This window comes from Lolium rigidum, chromosome 2 (genome assembly GCF_022539505.1).
Source record: "Lolium rigidum isolate FL_2022 chromosome 2, APGP_CSIRO_Lrig_0.1, whole genome shotgun sequence".
NCBI lineage: Eukaryota > Viridiplantae > Streptophyta > Magnoliopsida > Poales > Poaceae > Lolium > Lolium rigidum.
In genome coordinates, this window is record NC_061509.1 from 132,730,482 (window position 1) to 132,756,051 (window position 25,570).

A 25,570-nucleotide genomic window follows, 5' to 3' on the forward strand; every position below is an offset into this window, starting at 1 on the left:
TGTGTAGGTGGACCCTACATACTAAATGGGCCGGCCCTTTAACAGGAAAGTGGGACCCACCTGTGCTTTTGGCTCGGCCCACTATCTTGTTGGGCCGGCCCACTTGCTGCATGGTGGACCCCACATACTAAATGGGCCGGCCTTTAAGAGGAAAGAGGGACCCACCTGTGTTTTTGGCCCGGCCCACTAGCGTGTTGGGCCGGCCCACTTGCTATATGGTGGACCCCACATACTAAATGGGTCGGCCCTTTAACTGGAAAGTGGGACCCACCTGTGTTTTGGCCCGCCCACTATCTTGTTGGGCCGGCCCACTTGCTATATGGTGGACCCCACATACTAAATGGGCTGGCCCATTAACGAGAAAGTGGGACCCACTCGTGCTTTGGCCCGCCCACCGGCTTGGTGGGCCGGCCCATTTGATCTAATGTGGACCCCACGTACTAAATGGGCCGGCCCGATAGCGAGAAAGTGGGACCCACATGCTAATCGGGCCGGCCCAATAACTTCTTGGGCCGGCCCACTTGCTTTAAGGTGGACCCCACTTGGTAAATGGGCCGGCCCGATAACAGAAAGTGGGTCCCACATGTTTTGTGGGCCGGCCCTTTTGCTCGTTGACCGGTCAAACGAGTGCATTCGGCCCGACCCACATGCTTAGTGGGCCGGCCCATTAATCTTTTGACTCGATCAACCTTAGAGGTTAGGCCCGGCCCACGTAACTAATGGACCAGCCCAGCTATATAGTTGACCGGTCAAACTAAGTCAGCTGGCCCGGCCCGCAAACTTAATGGGCCGGCCCGCTTAAGACGTGGCGGTGCCTCGTGTGGGCCTACCATCTACCACGGGGTTTCAGCCGGTTAACGCCGTTAACCGCAGTTAACGGCGTCTGCCACGTGTCAGTTTGCATGACGTCAGCAGTCAACGGGCTCCCGGAAACACTTATGCAACGGTCCGATTTTCCGTGGCGGAAGGGCGCCCAAGCGCGACGGACCGAAAAAATCGTCGTAGGACTTTGCCTGACGCAGTTTCGACAACAGAACCCATATCGTCGGGTTAGGCCCATAGGCGACGAAAAATACCCCTTAGCGGACGATTTTGAGACGTTGTCTATCAGAACTTTTCTTGTAGTGTCCTACTGGTTCGATAACCTTGGTTTCTTACTGAGGGAAAACTTGCTGCTGTACGCATCACACCTTCCTCTTTGGGTTCCCAACGAACGTGTGCTTCATGCGTATCACCGGTCGACCGGACCTGGGACCGGGTCAGGCCGGTTGAAACCGGGCATGGCACCGGGTGGTGACCGGGTGCTGGACGTGTGGCTCAGTACACCCGCCCGGATGGCACGAGCGTAGAAGCCGGTCGGAACCGGGCGCTGCCGGCATGGGAGCCGGTTGGACCGGGCCTGCGACCGGGTCGGCCGGCGTGGCGGTCGGTTGGACCGGGCCTGGCACCGGCCTGGACAGCTTCGTCTTCCTCCCTCGCGCATGCCTCCCGCTCCTCCCTCACGCGTCCATGGGATGCCTTCATGTCCAGCTCCATGTCCAGCTTCACGTCCAACTGCTCCTCTTCTTCTCGTGCGATGCTTGCTCCCTCTTCATACCTGATCATACATAAGTAATAGGACTTAGGAAGTATAAAGTTTTCATCGATCAAAGTATCACTTAGGAACAAGTTCACATGTTGTTTAAGTAGCTTCGCACGAGCCCTTGTAATGGGTCCAATCCTGACTTCATTGGACTTGAGCTTCACAGCAGCATCGTCTTCATCTTGCAATGACGGAGGTAGTAGTGTAGTAGGGATGTCCTCATCACCATGTGGCTGGACAAGTGGATAAGATCAAATCCCTTGAAAATAGGGACCTAACTTGGGGGGGGGTTCCCCTTGTTTTGGCCGACCCTAGGGCTTGGAGGAGGGGCCAAGGCAGCCCCCCACGCCTATATAAGAGGGAGGGGAGGGTTGGGGCGCAGCACATGATTCCCCAAACCCTAGCTGCCCCTCTCTCCCTCCTCCTTCTTCCTGCGCAGGCTTGGTGAAGCCCTGCAGGAATTTCTCCTCCACCTCCACCACCACGTCGTCGTGCTGCTGGGATTCCGAGGAGATCTACCACACCTCCGCTGCCCACTGGAACGGGGAGAGGAAGGACTTCATCGACACCGTATGTGCGACCGAGTACGGAAGTGCTGCCAGATTGCAGCACCAGAACGATCATCTACATCAACCACGAGATCTAATCTCGTTAAGGCTTTGGATCTTCGAGGGTTAGTTTTTCATCTATCTCGTTGCTCCGTTCTCATAGATTAGATCTTGGCTTTTCCATAGATTGGATCTTGGATTTATTCGTCTTTGTGGTAGAATTTTTTGTTTTACATGCAACGAACCCAACACCCTTGCACCTTCAAACCCTCGGAAGCTCCCGACATCCACTATCGGTGCCCTAGATCGCCACCATCCGGGATGCAACGAGGAAGCATCCTCGCAGGACCACCGAGGATCCCCTTGCAGATTCGAGCCCTTGGCAGCTCCATGTGCATGGGGTAGAAGCAACATATACGATGGGTGGTCTTTCTGCTACCACGAAGGGTTCGAGTAGTTAGCGCAACAATAACTGATCTTTGCCTGCCCGATTAATAATGTTTCCTATAAATTTTGGCAAGTGTTAGACATATGTCGGATGTAGCATCAGCCGGTTTGACTTCCATGTCACTTTCATATGCATGAGTGCTCCTCGTCATTGCTTCAAAAACGTGGTTATTGATGAAAAAAATTAGGAACATAACATTTTTTGTGTATGTAGGAATTTTTTTTACAAATGCAACATTGTTTTGTAACATTTCTCTTGTCTCATATTTCAATGTGGGATAAGAGAAATGTTGCAATATTTGATGCAAGCCCTGTTAGATCTATCACGGTTGATGTATTTCTAGATTTAAATCTTTCTTTAATTTAACTATGCTTAGAGCTAGACCTAGCTAGCCTCAAGGAAGAGATGCAAGCCATGATACCCTATGAATTATCCTAGTCTTAAGTGACTAACTCATTGTAAATATTTCATTTTTAAATGAAAAATAATATAGTAGGGTTTTCCTTACTTTATTTGTGTCAAAATGAATCTGCACAAAACTTGCGTGTAATATATTGGACATGTCAACGTAGAAAAATCAACGATCATATGCAATAAAAACCTATTAAGGTAATGTTTACTTCTAGTGTAGTTTACGAGATCTGAGGGAATTACTATTTTGAATTCCAAAATAATTCCAGTGACCAGTTTACTTGTTAATATTTAGATGGGATAATTCCAAGATATCCCACATATCTCCTTATTTTTTATTAGATTAAAAACTCTACCTTGTACTGTAGTGTATTGTTAGGAAAGAGTATCTAAGGGGATGGTAGGGGATTAGATGAATCGCCAAGTCTCTATCATCCCAAAACTTTTTAGAAGTGCAAATATACAAGAAAAGTAAACAAGGGTTGAAGGGTTTTCCATGCAACATGAGTAAAACATTGCGACCCTCTTTTTTACATTAACATGTCCACAAAAAAAAACATGAGTAAATCTGTGACTTTTTATGTATACCCACCGTTAATACGCTGGACTTTGGTAAGTAAGTTGTGGTTGGATGGTTAGGAGGGCATTGAACACTTCTAGTCCACTAGTATTTAAATTTTAGATTTGATACTTTGGTGTCTCATTAAAATGCGGAATATTTTTCAGCGCGAGGCAACGTTTCAATCGACAGCGAGGTATTTATGGTGACTTTCTCAATTTTAAGATTCACCGGATCAGTTTCTTAAACTCAGTCTCTCGAAGATACTTATAGAGATGGAATGGATGCGCGTACGTTCATAGCTCATAGGGGTGAGTATATGTACCGTGTTTCCCAAACAAAAAGTTACATTTGCGGCACACAATTTGAGTCCTCGATCCTCGTCTCCGCTTCGCTAGCTGTTCCGTTGGATAAATCCTCCGGCAACTGGCGTTTGTGGACCAGCTCGACTGTACGTGGAAGATGAGACTGGGTGGACCGCCCTGCTGCTCCTGCTTCACCCAGCTGCAGCCCGCCGCCGCTTCAAGGCTGCGCCTGCCACCGGCTCGCGCCGCAAACACCACCTCCGACTCGGCCACGCGGCTGAGGGCAGTGCTTGAGCAGGTGGACGACGAGCTGCGGAAAGGGAACGACGAGGGCGCGCTGTCCCTCGTGCGCGGCTCGCAGGGGGAGGGCGGCGGGCTCCGGTGCTTTGGCGCCGCCAGGCAGGTTGTTCTTCTCTTGATACTGAATATTTTCTTGGGTTCTTGATTCGATTAATGAGTCGTTTTGTCTTGTTATGTTGTGTTAGTAGCTCCTTCGATTATTTAGGGTGACCCTACAATTATTCGGGTTCGATCATCTCTGAATTAGAGTATTTCCATGCATTTGAACTGATCTGCGGACCAATTGATGAACAGAGAGAGTTAATGATTTGTTCAGAAGTTCAGATACGATTTTACTTGTTTGGTTAGTTGGTTACTTTGCAGTTTATTCGTAGTTTCGTTCGAAATAATGATCAGTTCCATGCTTTAGAACCACCTTATTTTATAGTTTGAAACTTGAAAAAAAAATGACGGTTTTACTGGATGGAATTGTTAAGAGGTTTTTCAGTCCATGATTTGGTACTTTTATTATTGGGCATGGCAATCTGTAGTTCCAACTCTTACCAGTTAAACTGGATGGTTATTGCTCTTTATAGAGAGATGGGTAGATCTCAGAGTTGTTTAAATGTTTGCAGTATTGTTTCTTTTTATGTTGATAAATCAATATGAATAATCCGCACGAATGTGTCGTGAGTTCATTTTCAGGCGATCATTTATCCAGTGTCATTCTCGAAATTTTCTCCATGGTTGCATTTGAGGCAATTGCGAATATTTCTATATTGATGGTTCTATTAAAAAAAATACGAAAGAACTATTAATGCTGTTTAGTGCCAGTGCGGCAGTGCACATTTTTTACAAGCAAACACTTCACCTTTGCTTCTTTGTGTGACAAAATTTCCACCTGTTAATATGTGCTAGCTATATGTTCGATAAGTAAAGCTTTACATTTATCCCTTTTCGAGAATTTTATGTAGCATACTAACTCCTGATTTGTACCACAATCTCTGTTAGGTACCTCAAAGACTTTATAAACTAGATGAGCTTAAGCTAAATGGGATCGATACCTCTTCTTTTCTATCTCCGGAGGATCGGACTTTGGGATCAATTGAGAGAAATCTCCAAATTGCTGCACTTCTTGGAGGCCTTTCTATTTCAGCTGCATTTGAGCTTTCTCAATTCCAAGCTCTGTTTCTCTTTGTAGGCCTACTATTCGTGTGGTCTGTTGATTTGGTGAGTCAGTTAGTTGACTACATTTGTTACATATCTTGTTGCTGACCGGTTGTTGAACTGTTACTATTTGCATTCTTTTGATATTTCAAAGCATATGCTTGGGCCATGCATGCTTTGAGGCTACATTGTTGCATTTTTTTAACTACAATCTTTGATTTCTTAAAGGAGAAATCAACAATCTATGGTAGTGAATAGATATAGCTCTGCAAGACTGGTCCTTTCATTTTATCATGCGCTTCTTTGGTACCGGATACGTAAAGTAGAACATTAGTCTGTATTATTTCCCTCGCAGAAATGATAGTACTTTTTATATTACCATTATAATCACCTGGCATTTTCATCTGTCGCTTGAACTTACATGACTATAGCTCAGCTTTCCAGATATATTTAAATGGAGGGGCTAGAAACTTGGTTCTCGACACACTTGGTCACAGTCTCAGCCAGAAGTACCATAACAGAGTTATTGAGGTATACAAACCATGCATGTTGTTGACCTTGTTTGAGTATCAACTGTATAGCGTCATCTTCAACTTGGTAAAAATAGAACTCTCTAGGTATCAATGTTGATGGACGATAAATGCTAATATTTAAGCACCTTTTGCCTTTATTGAAACTACAATATGAGAACTTATGGAATGACTAGTATGGTTCATCCAGCACTGTCAGTTATTTGCCATTGTTTAAAAATATGAGAACTTTTCACTTCTCCACTTTTAAAATTTTGGTTTATCATAGTAGAAGCAATTAATAGCTTACATGTGGAATGTGTGAAGCATGAAGCTGGTCACTTCTTGATAGCATACTTGCTTGGAGTGCTCCCGAAGGAATATACTATCACAAGTTTAGAAACACTTAAGAAAAAAGGATCATTGAATGTACAAGCTGGGACAGCTTTTGTGGACTTTGAATTTGTTGAAGAGGTTAGTTTTCTTATTCAATGCTTCTTAATATTTTTTTGAGTCTAGCTTCTTAATATTTTGATAATCTTTGATGTAATATTATTGTTTAACTGATACACACCACCTATCATTGTCAGTGTTAGTAGTGTGCGAGGCATACCTTCTAAACTATTGAATTTACTAGTTAATTTTATTAGCTTGGCCAAGTACCACCCAATCACCAAATCTTTTATTTTTGTCGGTTCATTTTGTGATAGAATTCTATCTTTGTACAGAGTGAGATGCTCTTCTCTTGCAATGTTCTGATGAAACACATTATGAAAACCTAATTCTTTACTTTAAATTGTACATATTTTATGAGAGGATGTACCCTTTTTATGTTTTTAAGCTGTTGTTCTATATATTTTCCTACAAACAAGTTAGTTATATATGCACTGGCCTAAAAGTTATTTTTCATTTTCAGATCAATTCAGGCAAACTGTCCGCGAAGGTGAGAATTTCTAGTATTTTCGTTTTGTGCAAAGGATGTAGAAATGTTGTAAGATGTGATCCATCGCCTTAAAAGTTCCAATCCCAACTGTATATAAGCATCAGAACCTGGACCTGCTACAATCTATGCATTGATTATATGTTTTCGCTGAAGATAAAACTTGAAGATGGTCAGGTTCTAGCTGGTATTGGATTGTTTAGAATATGGAATTACACGGGATGTATTGACGTAAGAAAAACACCAGGCAACTAGCAATCCCTATCCAATGCTCGCTGTGTGCTATACTTGGCAGCCCGAACTGGACTTACTATCACTTTAACACATAATTCGTATATTCTGGGATATGGGCGTGCACAATTGTTGCTACCCCATCAACTACTACTTTTTCAGTGGATATCTATGTGCAGTATCATTAGGTATCACACAAATGTGGTCTTCCGAGAATCATTCATATCTGAGGTTTAGTTGGCTGTATATAAGTTTGATCTAATGGCAGATGCTGAACAAGTTCTCATGTATTGCGCTGGCTGGAGTAGCAACAGAGTATCTTCTGTATGGATATGCTGAAGGAGGACTAGCTGACGTTAACAAGGTGTTTAGGCATCAGTTTACTTATGTTGTATATTTCCAGACATCCTGTAACTCCAACCCCCTAATTATCTGTTATGTTTTCCATTAACAGCTGGATGGTTTGTTCAAGAGCCTGGGTTTCACCCAGAACAAAGCTGATTCACAGGTGAGATGGGCTGTGCTGAACACTATTTTGTTACTGCGCCGCCACGAAAAGGCTAGATCGAAGCTTGCGGAGGCAATGTCCTCTGGGATATCAGTTGGATCCTGCATTCAGGTCATAGAAGAGAGTATAAACACAGAGGATATTTGATAGTTAGTGTGAACACTCAGCATATTGCACGGTGGTGCTGCAACATACAGATCGCAGCGGTGTAAACCTCTATAATGTACAGTATATTTTACCTTCTACTGGTACTAGACTACTAGTAAGAGTTACATATGAAGACATATTAATTCATTTTTTTCCTATGAATCACTAAGAAAACAAAGAACTCTATCTATTGACTTCCATGGTGTACTTCAGGCGATAGAGTCACACGATTATGCAAGTGACCAACAAGTTGTGATAAAACCATGTAAGAAGTCAGTTCAGTCATGGTGTAGTACTCCCTCCATCACAGGAAACTTGTCTCTACCAGGAAAAATATAAATTGCAAGCATGTCCACAGGGACATTCGTTTTGTACAAACCATATAGAGATCGCTTGTAAGAACTGCACTTCATCTATAGTACTCCATTCCTCTATATCGTTCGCTTGCTATGGATAGTGAAGCATCCAACATGACATCTCGTCGTCGTTGCGGAGCATCCCGCAGGTCATGGCCCTCCACTCCTCGTGGCTGAGGTCGCTAAACGGCCCGTTGTAGACAAAGATCACCGAGTTCCTACCTAAGACGGCCTTGTACTGATCCATCCTGCGGAGGGTGTCCTTGAAGAAGGCGTAACGGCGCATCTCCTCGCCGGCGTCCTTGTACTTCTTGCCATGCTCGGCCATCCACGCCGCGTGTTGTATTGTGATCCAAATTCATTCTAAAGGGAAGCTAACTTCTGACGAGCGGAGCGAGGCCCGTCGCCGGTAGGCTTGGATCAGGGTTAGGGTTAGGGTTAGGGTACGGATCAATGCCACCGTCTATATATACCTCTTGTAAGCCGCCGGCTAGGGTTTATCAGATTATAAGATATCTCACGGCGTTTTGTAAACACTCCCCGATACAGTGAAGTTTTGCTGGCTGGTGCCCGTGGTTTTTTCCCCTTCTGTGTTGGAAGGGGTTTTCCACGTTAAAATCGTGTATCCCCTGCTTGTGTTCCTTTATCGTTCTTCGTTATTTGCTTGTCGCGTTTGTAACAAGTGGTATCAGAGCCCACGTTTCAACCTAGGGTTAGGGTTAAGGTTTAGGGTTAGGGTTAGGGTTAGGGTTAGGATTAGGGTTAGGGTTAGGGTTAGGGTTAGGGTTAGGGTTAGGGTACGGATCGATGCCATCGTCTATATATACCTCTTGTAAGCCGCCGGCTAGGGTTTATCAGATTATAAAATATCCCACGGTGTTTTGTAAACACTCACCGATATAGTGAAGTTTTGCTGGCTGGCGCCCGTGGTTTTTTCCCCTTTGGAAGGGATTTTCCACGTTAAAATCTTGTGTCCCCTGCGTGTGTTCCTTTATCGTTCTTCGTTATTTTCTTGTCGCGTTTGTAACACCGCGAAGAGAAATCGAGTCTCCTTCTCGCTCCTCTCCCTGAACTTCTTGCCGTGCTGGGCCTCCCACTCCGCCTTCCACTCCGCAAACAGCCGCCGATCCTCCTCCTCGCTCCCCTCCCTGCAGCTCCTGCTGTCCTTCGCCAGCCACTCCCCCATGACCCGCCGCTCGTCCTCCGCGATCCTCTCCTGCTCCCTGTGTGATGAAACCGTAGTGTCCGCCGCCGCCAGGGTTACCAGCAGAAGCAGAAGCGCTGCCACCGCCATGACAGCCGTGGGACTCCTCATCGCGACTGGAAGGTGGGTGGACGTCTGGTTAGGCTTAGAGGGGAAGTTGTTCGGCCGTCGATCTAAGTCTGGGTTAGGCGATCGCTCGGTGATTTAAGGAGTCAGCAGCGAAGAAGAGACACACACCGCGGATCAGATTAGGACATCAAGTACGTGTGATGTTGTCGAGCTTCCATCGACATGTCACCAGACACGGTATACTAGTACTAGTTCTAAACTTAAAATTTGGGGATCTAACTTCGTGCAACTTTTACACCATCTGATTTGGATCATGATTTGTACTAGCTATGAGTTGCAACATGAGTTGTAACCGAACTTTGATGACATCATCTAATTGAGAATGGAGTTAGTTCTCAGTCAACTGAAAAATAGTCACGCTCTAAAATTTGAGTATTCTTTTTAACAACACATATGTTCTAACACTCATCCAGGAATATCTTTCTAGACGTTGATTTCACTTAGTTATGTGCTTTGTGATTCGTGCAGTGGTGTATCATTATATATGTTTTATTGTGTTTCAGAATAATGATTTGGATTGATATGCAATGAAACCTGATGATATGGTGCACGGGAGGTCCCGTGAATGGTACATTTTCTGCTATCCACACTCATCATATATGTGCATCTACCTAATAGCAAGCATAGATGCAAAATGTGAAATTTGTTTACAACAAGCTTACATAAGCGCGCATTGTTTCAAGTGATAAATCTTTTCTTATTTTTCCACGCCGCATATTTCTTTCAAGTTGAATAATCTGGGCGTTTCGTTGGGTACTTCCCTTGATTTAGTTTCTGTTTCAACTAAGCCACTGAAACACATGGAGTTTTATGGATTGAAATGTACTCCTGTGTTGAAGAGCAAGTTGGATACCTCCCATACAAGTGATGATGATGAAGCGTACGCCATTTCGCATGGCCAGCTTCTCACACATATTGTAGGGGGGGTATCAGAGGTTGGACTAGAAGACGTGATGCTTAGTTCATGCTATGGACTCAAAGCAAAAGATCGCAAGTCTAGGGCCTCTTCTATTAAAAAAATGGTTGGACTAATAAAAAAGCAAGAGTGGCAAAATCTTCTAATGTTTCCAAATGAATGGCATGTTTAACAATAGCAGAGGTCTTAGTGACTTGGCTAAACACTTAGACATCTCTGACTCCATTCGTGATCATGCTTTAGGTTTTATTGCGATCTCTGAGACTGGGAAGCGTCACTACTCCACAAGCTTTCTAAACCGCCTTTCTGGAGGTGAAGATTTTGCTTGGGTGTCACGACCCCCTAGAGGTCGGTCCGGGGGTTTTCTTATAGGCGTCCGAACTTCGACTATGGAAATATTGGATAATTATGGTGGTGACTTTCATATAAAGCTTCACATACGAAATAAATCTGAGAATTTTATTTGGATTTTAGTGTCGGTCTATGGGGAGGCTCAGGATGCCTTAAAACCGGCCTTTCTTCGAGAGATGGTTAATCTGGCGAAGGATAATCCACATCCTATTATCATATGAGGGGATTTTAATTTGCTTAGATATCCACATGAGAAGAGTAAGAGCAGGTTTGACAGTCATTTGTCTTTTCTATTCAATGATGTCATAGATAGTTTGGACCTGAAGGAAATATCAATGACTGGGAGGCAATTCACCTGGGCAAATAGTCTTCCTGATCCGACATATGAGAAGCTCGATAGAGTACTAATGGACTCAGACTGGGAATTGAAATTCCCTCTAGTCTCGGTACGTGCTCTCCCTCGAATTGAATCTTTGTCGGATCATGCTCCCATACTATTAACTACCGGGGGCCCTTCTCCGCCTCGTAAACGTCCGTTCAAATTCGAACTAGGATGGTTACATAGAGAGGGGGTTCTCGGATATGGTTAAAAATGTATGGCACCAGCAGTTCGTCGCGGGCTCTCCGATCCAAAGGTGGAATATCAAGCATAGGGTTGTGCAAAAATACCTAGGAGGGTGGGTGCGACACATGACTGGACAGCTTAAACAGGAGAAACTCAGCCTTTCGATGTCAATTGACGAGTTAGAGGAAATCGTAGAATTTAGACAGCTGCTGACGCATGAACCTGATCTAAAGAATCAATACAATGCGAAGTTAGCCGGATTATTACGTGAGGAGGAACTCAAATGGTACCAGCGATCAAACGCTCAGTTCTTGTTGGAGGAGATTCAAATACTAGATACTTTCATAGTGTTGCTAATGGCAGACACAGAAAGAAACGTATTCACTCCCTTATACAAGATGATGCCACGATCGAGGGACATGAGCATTTAAAGTCTTACATCACTTCGTATTATAAAAGTTTGTTTGTGGTACCCGAGGAGTCACATATATCTTTGGATAAATCCAGAATAGATGAGATCCCACAAGTGACCCCTCAGGAGAATGCCGCCCTTACCGCCCCATATACGGAGGAGGAGATTAGGAAAGCGGTTTTCCAGATGGAGCATAACAAGGCACCGGGACCTGATGCTTTCCTAGCTGAGTTCTATCAAACATTCTGGGAGGCAACTTGAATCGTTCCAGATTAACTTTGGGGAAATCATTCTTCTCCCTAAAGTTAATGACGCAGATCGTATTCAGCAGTTCAGACCAATCTATCTCTGTAATGTTTGCTTTAAAAAAATTAGCAAGGTTGCTATTATTAGACTTAATTCAGTGGCTGATCAAGTAGTGCGTCCAACTCAAACTGCGTTTATGCCAGGTCGATACATCCTTGATGGTGTTGTGACTTTTCATGAAACGATACATGAGATGCACCGCAAAAAGTTGAATGGGATTATCCTTAAAATCGACTTTGAAAAAGCTTATGATAAAGTCAAATGGTCTTTCCTACAACAAACACTTCGGATGAAAGGCTTTTCTCCTGTATGGCGCGCTTTAACTTTATCTCTGGTGGAAGTGTTGCCATCAAAGTCAATGTCGATGTAGGCAAATACTTCCAAACAAAGAAAGGATTGAGGCAAAGAGATCCGCTATCTCCAATGTTATTTAACATTGTGGCGGATATGCTTGCCATTTTAATTCAGCGTGCAAAGGTAGATGGCCAGATTGAAGGAGTGGTACCCCATCTGGTCGATGGGGGACTCTCTATTCTACAGTATGCCGATGATACAATTCTATTTATGGATCACAACATTGATAAGGCAAAAAATCTGAAATTAATCCTCTCAGCTTTCGAGCAGTTATCTGGTCTAAAGATTAATTTCCATAAGAGTGAATTATTTTGTTTCGGTGACGCCCAAGACGAAGCCGACCAATATACCGAGTTATTTGGATGCGGTTTAGGCTCTTTTCCAATTAGCTACCTAGGTATTCCGATTCATCATCGGAGACTTACTCTAGCCGAAAGGAAAATGGTCGAGGAAAGGTTGCAGAAAAGACTGAGTAGTTGTAAAGGAAAATTACTATCTCTTGGTGGAAGATTGGTACTCATAAATTCAGTACTCACAAATATGGTACTGTATATGATATCATTCTTCCAATTGCCGAAAGGAATTCTTCATAGAATGGATTACCTCCGATCAGGATTTTTCTGGCAAGGATATAGTGAGAAGAAAAAAATATCGGTTGACAAAATGGAGTGTTGTCTGTCGTCCTAAAGATCAAGGTGGACTTGGTATCCACGATCTAGATATTAAGAACAAGGCCTTACTAGGTAAATGGTTGGCTAGGTTCTTAACCGAGGATGGAGTCTGGCAAAACTTGTTGAGGAGGAAGTATGTAGGCTCAAAGTCGTTTTCTCAGGTTTTTTGGAAACCTGAAGATTCACACTTTTGGGCTGGCATTATGGCTACTAAGAAGCACTTCTTCTCGTACGGGTCTTTCTCCATTAGGGATGGGTCGGAGATTCAATTCTGGGAGGATAATTGGTTGGGGACAACCACGCTCCGGGAACAATATCCGACTTTGTACATGATCGTATGACATAAGGATGTAACCCTTCAGAGGGTGATGGAAACTTCTCCACCATCTATGACGTTTAGGCATAATGTAGTCGGTCCCCGTTTAACGAATTGGAATGAATTTCCACAGAGATTAGCTTCAATCCAACTGGTTCAAGGGAAAGATATATTCCACTGGGAGCTTACCAAGAATGGTAAATTCTTAGTAAGATCCATGTATGAAGCATTAATTCAACCTGTTTAACCGGTTTATAATAATAAAAGGATTTGAAAGCCGAGGATACCACTAAAGATGATGGTCTTTGCTTGGTACCTACGTCATGGTGTTATCCTCACCAAAGATAACCTTGCGAAAAGAAACTGGCATGGATGTAAGAAATGTGTTTTCTGTCACGAAGACGCGACAATTAAACACTTTTTCTTCCAGTGCTGGTTTGCTAAAGCTATATGGTCAATCATCCAGATAGGATCTAGCTTATATATACCCTCCCCGTAGCATCGCAAACATTTTTGGCAATTGGCTAAATGGGGTAGAGGTTATGTTTAGGAGCCTTATCAGGGTGGGATCGTGAGCCGTCATATGGTCGCTCTGGCTATGTAGAAATGACAAGGTTTTTAATGACAAAAACTCTTCTCTTATGCAGGTAATTTACCGGTCTACGGCTACGCTCCGTTTATGGTCGCTGCTTTAGCGCTTGGAAACCGCGACCTCTTTACGGAGGTGTCTACACGATTGGAGAATTCAGCCAAGGAGTTTGTTATCCAACATGGGTGGCTACATAGTCTAATGATAGCATCTCCTTCGCCATGATATGATTGTTTTCTTTACATCTCTATTCAGTGTTGAACTATTTGTGTTTGGATTGTAACGTGGAACGGCTGTGTGCATCCTAGCTATGCAGAGGTCGGGTGTATTACGTCAAACTTTGAGTAATAAAGCGCCCTTCTTCAAAAAAATAAGCGTGTACATCCACTCCATCCTATAAAGAATGTCTAATATTCTTTTGACACACATGTTTTAAATTTGTGTAAACTTAGATGCATCACTATACTATTTAGTCTCTAGAATTTAGATACGTCTAAATTTAAACAAATCTAAGATATATTTTATGGAACGAGAACTAGCAATAAACTAATAGTAACAATATGATTCAACTCCAAGCAAGCAAAACCATATGACATCGACCTCGCCATCCAAAAAAAATACAGGAACACCTAGGATCTTCCAAATGCACCATCTGTTTCATCCATACATGTTCCCCCGGGAGCATAATTTGTATGTAAACAGGATAGAGAAAGAGGTCTCATCATCTTTGGAGATATTCATCAGCTGGACGGACGTGTGGATGGCTTGGTGGTTGGGCTTCAGTCTCCGTGTGTTCCTCACGTGGGGACTAAGGTGGAGCGGCATGTCATCTACCATCTACGGCAACGAGTCCTGACGGCATGCTGCATCGGGGTATCGGCAATGAACATGGGATGATGGATGCGTGATGTCTACGCACGCTTCTATTCGTGTAGACAGTGTTGGGCCTCCAATTGCAGAGGTTTGTAAAACAGCAGCAAGTTTTCCTTAAGTGGATCACCCAAGGTTTATCGAACTCAGGGAGGTAGAGGTCAAAGATATCCCTCTCAAGAACCCTGCAATTAAGATACAAGAAGTCTCTTGTGTCCCCAACACACCCAATACACTTGTCAGGTGTATAGGTGCACTAGTTCGGCGAAGAGATAGTAAAATGCAAGTGATATGGATGAATATGAATGGTAATAACAATCTGAAATAAATATGGCAGCAAGTAAACATGCAGTAAAACAGTAAATAAATGGTGATTCAATGTTTGGAAACAAGGCCTACGGATCATACTTTCACTAGTGGTCACTCTCAACAATGATACCATAAAAGAATATAAATATAAGCACTTCACTATGCTACTATGAACTACTCTCTGGTTGGATAACGAACACTAATTCACCGCGTAGGGCTGCAAAAGCAAATCTTAAAAAATGTATTCCCAAGTACTAATGAACACCCCGCGCTGCACTTTGAGCATTCATAGGCGGTACTAACACACCACAATTTCATAGAGACATCCAACTCAAATCATAATTCAGTGAACAGGTATTCTGTGAAATATAGCCTAAGAGACCCACACGGTGCACACACTCCACCTTTACACACGTGGGACAAGGAGTCTCCGGAGATCACATAAGTAAAGTTCACTTTAATAGCATGACAACATCTAGATTACAAAGCTCATGGTCACATAAAGATCATATCATGGGAGAGAGAGATAAACCACATAGCTACCGGTAGAGCCCTCATCCCCGAGGGAGAACTACTCCCTCCTCATCATGGGAGTCAGCAACGGCGATGGAGATGGCGGTGGAGTCGATGGAGATGGCTCCAGGGGAAATTCTCCGTCCCGGCAGGGTGCCGGAACAGAGTCTTATGTCTCCTGAATCTTGTCTGCGGCGGCGGCGGAGCTACGGAACTTTTCGTGGGTGGAAGCTTGTATATTTAGGGTTTTGCGTCGGGAGCTTTATATAGGCGGAAGGGCGAGGTCTGTGGAGGCCTGGTGGCCCCAGACCACCCCTAGGCGCGGGCCAGGGCCAGGCCGCGCCTAGGGTAGGTCTGGCCACCCTGTGGCCCCATCGTCTCTCCTCTGGACTTCGTCTTCGCTCTGGGGAAAAAAAGGAACTTTGGCTCTTGTTTCGTCCAATTCCAAGAATATTTCCTGTACAAATTTTCTGAAATACAAAAACAGCAGAAAACAGGGAACTGGCCCTGTGGCATCTTGTCAATAGGTTAGTTCCGGAAAATGCATAAAAGTGCCACGAAGTGTAAACAAAACATATATAAATTGGTGTAAAACAAGCATGGAGCATCAAAAATTATAGATACGTTTGCAACGTATCAACATCCTCAAGCTTAACTCCTGCTCGTCCTCGAGTAGGTAAGTGATAACAAAAATAATTTTTGAGGTAACATGAAGCCAACACAATCTTGATCAAGTTACTGTAAAGCATTGTAAGCTGGGATCAAAGTACTCTAAACATAGGCATGATAGATATAATTCAATAGAACTTAGAAATTATGTTATAAAATGAAGAGTAACCCAAACAAATGATTATGAATACTAGTGCATTGAAAGCAACTGTTTGTTTATGAGCATAGAGAAAACATAGCAAAGTGGTACTCAACATGTCCTTTATGGAGTAGCAAAACATAAATGCTAGGACACCTTTAAAGTTCAAATGGTGACTAGATACAAGTAATTTAAGAACAAGCAACAACACAATCATGAATCAATCAATAATAATTTTGGGACTATGCACATTGCACTAAGAATGACAACTATGCTCTCTTAATTGGTGCATAAAGCAGAAGATGAAGACTCAACATAAAAGTAAAAGAGAGACTCTTTGCAGAGTAAGCAAGATAAACAAGTTTTATAAACCTTCCAAAAAGTATGGTACTTATTAGCTTTGAGCTCTCATTGCCCCTATCATAAGTATCTTGAATGGTTAAAGTTAATGTGGGTCAAAAATGAGCTATATGCTTGCAAATCGCAAGTTGAAAATCTCATGCCCCTTGAATGCGAGTACCTAAACCTCATGCTACTCAACTTAAGTCCCAAATAAGTTCTTGTTATTGTAAGTATACATGTATCATTGAGAACCGCCAACGGGGTACCTCTTGTCCAATGATATGGAGGTACTCTTGTGAAGCAATCCCATGCCAAAATGACAAGACAAACAGGCAGTGAGCACCTCAGCAATTTTTTATTTACTATTGGTATAGCTTTCTATTGCAAATGCTTCATAGAATTCTCACTATGGCTTAGCTCTAAATTTCCACCATGAATGATGCATGGCTTAGATTAGCGGCCCAGGCGTTTCCCTAACTCATATACAAACTCCATGGACTTATAAGTTTCCATTTTATTTCGCACCGCTAGGCATCCATAAACAAAAGAACATGACATCAACTAAATATAAGTGCAATGTCGAAAGTGTTCCCCATGAAATCATGGTTCTACTAACTCCCAACTCGCAATTTGCAAACATATAAACTTCATAAGATAGGCACAATGATCAAATTTATTAAGTACAAGAAAATAAATGTGCAATCAAGTTCGTGAGAGCTTTACTGACTAATTTTCTCATGCCAAGATTTAATTTGGAATATAAATAAAAACATGATGAATTACTTGAAATAGAAATAATGCTACTAGGTAGATATGGTGGACACAATTGGCAAACTTTGTTTCATGGTGGTTGGATGCACGAGTAGAGATCATACTCAGTACATGCGAAGGCTAGCAAAAGGCTGGTAGCGGCCAACTAAGAGAGCAATAATGGCCATAATCATGCATAGCGATAAAAAATTATAATCAAAGCTAAAGTGATATTACAAGTCAAAAACTAAATGATCATAGAGGCTTTAGCTGACTGGTTATAGTCATAATAAGGTATAGCATGCGCCAAGTCAACCCAATAAAGCATCAAAGGAGATACCACAATATCATGCTTTTATGGTAGAAACAACACATGATTCTTTCAATGACACATTATGCACTCTCAGCTTTTTGAGAAAAGTCATGCTAAAAAAATAAACACTAAGCATATGACAAGAATAACATCCAACATGACATGCCAAAGTCTATGCCACAGTCTAGACAAGCTTCCTTTTGCATCACTATAGTCATGAAATATTTTACTCGTATCCAACACCAATCAACTTATTTGAAATAGCTCTCAGAGATGAAATACATTATGGACCAGAGAGCTAATAATACATAAATAAAGAATACTAATGAGCTCTGAACAAATATAGAATCGAAAACCTAAAGCTAAACGCAGTACCAGAAAACTAGAACACTCGCAGAACAATAAGAGCGAAAACTAGAGCGTTCTATGCAATTAAAACGGAGTGTGTCTCTCTCCCACACAAGAATGCTAAGATGCAACCATATGATACAGAAAAAAACTAAACTAAACGAAAAACAAAAATAAAGATGCTCCAAGAACAACACATAGCATATGAAGCAATAAAAATATAGCGCATAGAGAGATGACTTGTTGCTTTGTTGATGAAGAGGGGATGCCTTGGGCATCCCAAGCTTTGACGCTTGTACCTCTTGGATATTTCTTGGGTGCAGGGGCAACCCAATGCTTGAGCTTTTTTCCATACTTCATCTCATCACATCATTCTTCTCTCCTACACTTGAAAACTTCCTTCATACAAAACTTCACACAATTCTCCATTAGCAGCATTAGTACAATCAAAATAAACAAATCCACTTGGGTTCAGTACTAAAATATATCAAACATCTAAATCATTAGCTACTGTAGAAACTCTTCAAAAAGCTCTTTGATCAAAAGAACTCAAAAAGAAAGAGATTTAAGAGGCAAATGCAAATAGTGCAGAAATCTGTCAAAACAGATCAGCAGGTAAAGATCGATTTTTTTAAAAATCCTCTGTTTCTTACCTCAAAAGGTGGTCAACTAAAGAAATTTAGATAATAACCTGGGTCATATGCATAAACAATAACAGCTCAAAATTCCGCTCTGGCTGTTTTTACGAATTTTTATGGTAACAACACAGAATCTGTTTTCAGGACAACAACTTCCCCAAATCTTACTTTCTTCATATTAGAGGCTATTCTTGGTACAAAAACGAAATAAATATGATAAGGAGAGGTTATTATAGAGGTTAAAATTTCCAAGACTCAACAAAAGAAAATTGCAGAAATAAAACATGGGTTATCTCCTAAGAGTGCTTTTCTTTAACGCCTTTCAGCTAGGCTCAGTAATTTGAGAAGATGCACACATAAGAAATATGAATTGAAGTAAAAAAGAGCATCTAGGAGCAAATATGACGCACATTTAAGTCTATCCACTTCCTATGTATAGGAATCTTGTAAGAAAATAAATCAAAGAGGCACATAGTAACAAGCATAGGAAAGCAAAACAAGTGCAACTTCAAAAAATTTAGCATATATAGAGGTGTTTTAGTAACATGAAAACTTCTAAAACCATATTTTTTCTCTCTCATAATAAACTTCAGTAGCATCATGAATAAACTCAACAATATAACTATCACATAAAACATTCTCATCATGATGTCTACGCATGCTTCTATTCTTGCAGACAGTGTTAGACCTCAAAGTGCAGAGGTTTGTAAAACAACAACAAGTTTCCCTTAAGTGGATCACCCAAGGTTTATCGAACTCATGGAGGTAGAGGTCAAAGATATCCCTCTCAAGCAACCCTGCAATTAAGATACAAGAAGTCTCTTGTATCCCCAACACACCCAATACACTTGTTAGGTGTATAGGTGCACTAGTTCGGCGAAGAGATAGTAAAATGCAAGTGACATGGATGAATATGAGTGGTAATAACAATCTGAAATAAACATGGCATCAAGTAAACATGCAGTAAAACAATAAATAAACGGTGATTCGATGTTTGGAAACAAGGCCTACGGATCATACTTTCACTAGTGGTCACTGTCAACAATGATATCATAAAGGAATATAAATATAAGCACTTCACTATGCTACTCGGAACCTCTCTGGTTGGATAACGAATACTAATTCACCGCGTAGGGCTGCAAAAGAAACCCTTAAAAATGTATTCCCAAGTACTAATGAACACCCCGCGCTGCACTTTGAACATTCATAGGTGGTACTAACACACCACAATTTCATGGAGACATCCAACTCAAATCATAACTCAGTGAACAAGTATTCTGTGAAATATAGCCTAAGAGACCCACACGGTGCACACACTTCACCTTTACACACGTGGGACAAGGAGTCTCCGGAGATCACATAAGTAAAGTTCACTTGAATAACATAACGACATCTAGATCACAAAGCTCATGGTCACATAAATATCATACCATGGGAGAGAGAGATAACCCACATAGCTACCGGTAGAGCCCTCAGCCCCGAGGGAGAACTACTATGTCCTCATCATGGGAGTCAGCAACGGCGATGGAGATGGCGGTGGAGTCGATGGAGATGTCCCCGGGGGCCATTCCCCGTCCCGGCAGGGTGCCGGAACAGAGTCTTATGTCTCCTTAATCTTGTCTGCGATGGCGGCGGAGCTACGGAACTTTTCGTGCGTGGAGGCTTGTATATTTAGGGTTTTTGCATCGGGAGATTTATATAGGCGGAAGTGTGAGGTCGGTGGAGGCATGGTGGCCCCAGACCACCCCTAGGCGCGGGCCAGGGCTAGGCCGCGCCTAGGGAAGGTATGGCCACCCTGTGGCCCCCCTTCGTCTCTCCTCTGGACTTCGTCTTCGCTCCGGGAAAATAGGAACTTTGCCTTTTGTTTCGTCCAATTCCGAGAATATTTCCTGTACAACTTTTCTGAAATACAAAAACAACAGAAAACAGGGAACTGACACTGTGGCATCTTGTCAATAGGTATGTTCCGTAAAATGCATAAAAGTGCCAGGAAGTGTAAACAAAACATATAGCAATTGGTTTAAAACAAGCATGGAGCATCAAATAATTTCGATACGTTTGCAACGTATCAACGCGCTTAGGGCGGTGGCGCCGTCTGGCGTCATAGCGGTGTCGACGGCAGGCCTGCCTAGGTCTATGCATTGATCCCTCTTGGAGATGGGTTCACGGATGACGGAGTTAGCGACCTCTACGACGTGTGCGCTGGTGAGTGTTGAGGGTATCCTAGACCGGTTGTGCTGCCTACTCGCCAATGGGTGGTTTGGTAAGGCCTTTGGTTTTTCAGATGATGTGCGTTGGTGTGATGTTAGGGTACTTGCCCTGTTCATGATCGCCCCTTCTTCATCAGGTGTAGCGGTGTTGCCGGTTGGTGGCTTCGAATTGAGTTGTGTATCTCTCTTGTAAGGTTTTGCCGAATAATCTAATAAAAAAATTATGTGCATCTTTTAGATGCAGAGGTTGGGGGTAAAACCTCCATTTTGAAGTAAAAGAAGGGTCGTTGGATGGTTGCGGTTCTTTTTTCCTTTGATTCTACAAAGATCCATGCAGGAACTGGATCCAAAACAAAATCCAACATAGATTTAAGAAACTTTTGAAGAAAAACCATAAGACAACCGGCCAAGCTAGACAACTAAAACACACCGTAGGTACAAGAGTAATGGTTAAGTGCAAAGGTATAGCCAGATATACTTATCATTGTATCAACAGTCGGATTGCACAGTCATATTTTACTCTTTAGCTCAACATTGTTATTATGCAGCTATGCCATAGAAATAGCTTTTTCCTATTTTTATATTTTAAGCTTGTAATTCTATTTTCTAAAATACTTTCACCTTCTGTATCAAAATAACTTCACCAAAATTGAAATTCTGCAATATTTCTATAGTATAGGCACTTAGTTTTGCAATAACCATGCCAAGTTATAAACCCCTACCAATCTCTGCAATACTACTACAACGAGGAGCGTGAGCGGGGCTATAGAGCCTCTATCTAGCCTGATCCTTTTGGCGGGTCTGTTAGAGTTGCCGTTTTGGGCAGAGACTTTCCTCTACCATCACCTCCACCACCTGGATATTAGGTACAGGCTATGAATCATCTAAAGTGGAGGGAATCTGCGAGTCGTCAACGCATACCATTGCCTGGCTAAAATCATTACACATCGAGTCCTACATTCACCACACATGACAGATCAATATAACAACATGCAGATCGAACCTTACACAGATGCACATCCATTAATCTAGTACACAAGAGCTGAATCAACACAAGATACGCATGTAATAGTTACAAGTTAAAGGTAAACAAGACATGACAGTGATACATCGCATCACCATACTATAAGCACATTTGAACAAACACTACACGTGCATACCAATGTAGGTTGTGGTGATCCAGCATACCACTGCAAGGTATAGTATGCAAGTTGTTGATATGACACCAGTGAAACACTGTTCCGCTAGTATTACATCTCTCATAATGGTACAACAGAAACATTTGCGGGTCTAAGACATATCTATAGAATTACAACATGGACTCTTTACAAAAGTTCAACACAACCTCCTAATTACAATAAGGTAAACTGCAAATAAACTCCAGAAAAATAACTCGTAGACTAGACTTATCCTAGCTCCACCTATAGGGATATGTGGCTTACTAAAGAACTATACCTGAGCTCTAGCTACTTAGGTTCTAGGATTAAGGAATTGGTTCCCTTCTATTCCTAGTCTAGGTTTCTACCATGGTGTATGTAGCAGTCGACTTTGTTGACTCCACTGACATGATCCTGTCCCCGGTAGCAGTTGGCTCCTCCATCTTCGGGTTCCACTATAGATCTCCCTTCGATGCCTTCCGATCTAAGCGGGGGGTTCAAGAGGGAACGGGTGAGTACGAGCGTACTCAGCAAGTTCAATAATAGAAATGGGTGTACCATGCACTATAGCTACAGGCATAGACCATAAAGTCGTAGGCAAATGCAAGTTTTCGTAATTATTTCTTCAAAAGGTTCCTTTTATTCTGAAATCTATGTCCGTCAGCCTTCACCGGATATCTAGAACTTCATGAAGTTCTTTTCCAACCACGTTCGCAGTTTCAAATTCGGAACAGGGAGTGACAAGCCACTATTCTATATACTCCACGGAGTTGTGTTACTTTACCCATAAGAGAGCTTATCCTTGTTTCACAACCGAGCCACGTGCTCGTTCACACTTCCTTGGTATGGGGCCAGGTATAAGATCCTAGCAATCATTGTGCTTTCCCGCGAGCTCACATACCCACCCGTTATTATAGCTATGCTGAGTTTAGTACCGATTTCACCTTGGTTGCTTACTCATCGGCCCGTGACCCTCAGACACACCTGATGCATGTAAAATTCATAGATGAACTTTGCCCTTTATTAACATAAATTCCCACATATTTGCAACATATATGATGACAATACCATGTTTTACATTGATTTGTGGGGATTTACCAATAATCCCCTTTATTTGGGTTATAACTCTATAGAACGGGAAAACCTTTTTTGTATATTTTGCACTTTCAGAAACCTATACGGAGTCAAATTGAGCTAGGATTTCGGGGACATCATTTTTTTCCACTGAAAGAATGACCTGGAGCACTTGAAACTCACATGGGGACCTTGGAGGCCCAAAAGGGATGAGGTGGCACGCCTAGGCAGGGTGGGCACGCCACCACCCTCTTTCAGTCGTCGGTCGCCCAAATTGCTTGATTCTTATGCAAACCGACATATTTGACCTAAAAACTACTATATATATGACCCTCGAGGGTTCTCTGAAGGGGAGCACCGCAGAAACACAGAAACACGAAAACGGAGACTGCAGCAGAGAAGATTAGAGGGGGAAACTCCGTCATAGACGCCGCCAGTGGGATCCCCACCTTCTCCAACGTCTTCATCATCATACCCATGATCAAGAGGGAATAGTCCCCCTCTAGGCTACTGGTTTGTGGCGGTAGCTTGATATGTTTTTCTCATGTTCTTCATAGCTCTTAATACCATACACTACTAGGAAAAGGGCTATAGATGTACAACTTAGCCGTGGCGCGCCATTTTTTGGTGCGCCACAGATATTACCCGTGGCGCACCAAAAACAGGTAGGCCAGAACTATGCCCTTACCCGTGGCGCACCCAATAAATCTATGCGCCACGGGTATGCAAAGCCATAGGCGGCCGGTGCGCGCCCACATATTCGTGGCGTACTATTTATTTTTTGGTGCGCCATGGCTAACCTACTGCCCGTGGGGTATCTTTTTTTGTGCACCACGGGTACTCGCGGTCCCGAGTGCCAAAATTTGGACAATAAATACATGTGGCGCACCCCATCTTGGTGCGCCGCATGTATGTTTGGGCATATTTTGCTCCACCCACCCCCCGTGTGGATCGCCTTTTTCAGTTTTGGAATAAATAAAAGAAAATTATAGAAATCTAAAAAAACAAAATACTTGAAGATGACCATATTTTATGTAATCTAGTTGTAAGGAAAATTAACAAACATTAATTTCGACTTTTTTTGCAAAATGTCGGTGTTGTTCGGTAAAACGGGATTTCTGGTTGCATACGACCTCCGATGAAAAATCTTTTTATATCAAAATGTATCTACGCAAAACTCCTATCAGATTTTAAAGACCTAGGATCGTTTAGACAATTTTTGGATTCATCAAATTCAAAACAGAAACATGAGTTTTTCCAGCTTTTAGAAAAAAGTTCGAACGAGGGAAAAACTGCTAACTTTCCCCCCTTCGAAATTTAACCACACATTCTCTCCTCCATCCCCTCCTCCTCCTCTCCTCTCCTACTTCCTCATCCATCGTCTCCTCCTTCCTCCTCCTCTTCTCCTTTCTATCCAATCCTCTCCTCCTTCCTCCATGGATGATGGTGCCCTGCTCCGCCCGCGATGGATGACGGTTCCTGCTCCGCCCCTGCCATGGATGATGACGCCCTCCTCCGCCCCTGCCATGGATGATGGCGACCAATCCAAGCCAAGATGCAATCTAGAAGATGGTAGCAACGAGGGGATGAACGAGACTAACCCTTGAAGATTTCCAAAGCCTACGAGATTAGATCTCGTTGTTGCAGAAGATGATCACTTGCCGCTTTCAAAAGCGCGTAGAAGATCTTGACGGTGCCACAATCGGGCAGCACCTCCGTACTCGGTCAGACGTTCGGTGTTGATGAAGACGTCCTTCTCCCTATTCCAGCGGGCAGCGGAAGTAGTAGATCCTCCTCGGAATCCCGGCAGCACGACGGCGTGGTGGCGGTGGTGGTGGAGAACTCCGACAGGGCTTTGCCTATGCGCTGCGGGAGTAGTATGTGGAGGAGGGGCGCTAGGGTTTGGGGAGAGGGGGTGGATAGGGTGCCGGCCATGGGCACCCTTTGGTGGTGCGGCCAAGAGTGGGCAGCCCCCTCCCTCTCCTCCTCATTATATAGGACTGCCACCCTTGGGGAGTCCACCTGGGACTCCTCCCCTTTAGGGTTGGCTGGCCATGCAAGGTGGAGTCCCTCCGGGACTCCACTTTCCATGATGATTTCTTCCGGACTTTTCTAGAACCTTCTAGAACCTGCCATAAATGCACCGGATCATTTCCCAACTTGGAATATGACTTCCTATATATGAATCTTATTCTCCGGACCATTCCGGACCTCCTCGTGATGTCTTGGATCCCATCCGAGACTCCGAACAAAACTTCGAACTCCATTCCATATTCCATATCTACTTAAACGACATCAAACCTTAAGTGTGTCACCCTACGGTTCGTGAACTATGCATACATGGTTGAGACTTCTCTCCGACCAATAACCAATAGCGGGACCTGGAGATCCATAATGGCTCCCACATATTCAACGATGAGTTTAGTGATCGTTTG

The 25,570-nt window shown here is 43.0% G+C and overlaps 2 protein-coding genes across 3 annotated transcripts; one reads left to right on the forward strand and one right to left on the reverse strand.

Moving 5' to 3' along the window:
• Positions 1-3,953: 3,953 nt before the first annotated feature.
• Positions 3,954-7,820, forward strand: LOC124692365. 2 transcript variants are annotated; one of them, XM_047225720.1, is made up of 7 exons: positions 3,954-4,256; positions 5,144-5,362; positions 5,744-5,830; positions 6,136-6,282; positions 6,725-6,751; positions 7,248-7,343; positions 7,434-7,820. In XM_047225720.1, exons 1-7 carry the CDS (start codon positions 4,011-4,013, stop codon positions 7,632-7,634), a joined length of 1,023 nt encoding a protein of 340 aa, XP_047081676.1. In that variant the 5' UTR covers positions 3,954-4,010; the 3' UTR covers positions 7,635-7,820. The 2 variants fall into 2 exon arrangements, with proteins under 2 accessions (XP_047081676.1, XP_047081677.1); XM_047225721.1 differs by having other exon boundaries at positions 5,144-5,329.
• A 261-nt stretch (positions 7,821-8,081) lies between these two features.
• On the reverse strand, positions 8,082-9,305 carry LOC124690119 (oryzain alpha chain-like). Its single transcript, XM_047223551.1, has 2 exons — positions 9,100-9,305; positions 8,082-8,322 (listed from the first exon to the last, which is right to left on the reverse strand). Exons 1-2 carry the CDS (start codon positions 9,303-9,305, stop codon positions 8,082-8,084), a joined length of 447 nt encoding a protein of 148 aa, XP_047079507.1.
• Between the last annotated feature and the right edge of the window lie 16,265 nt (positions 9,306-25,570).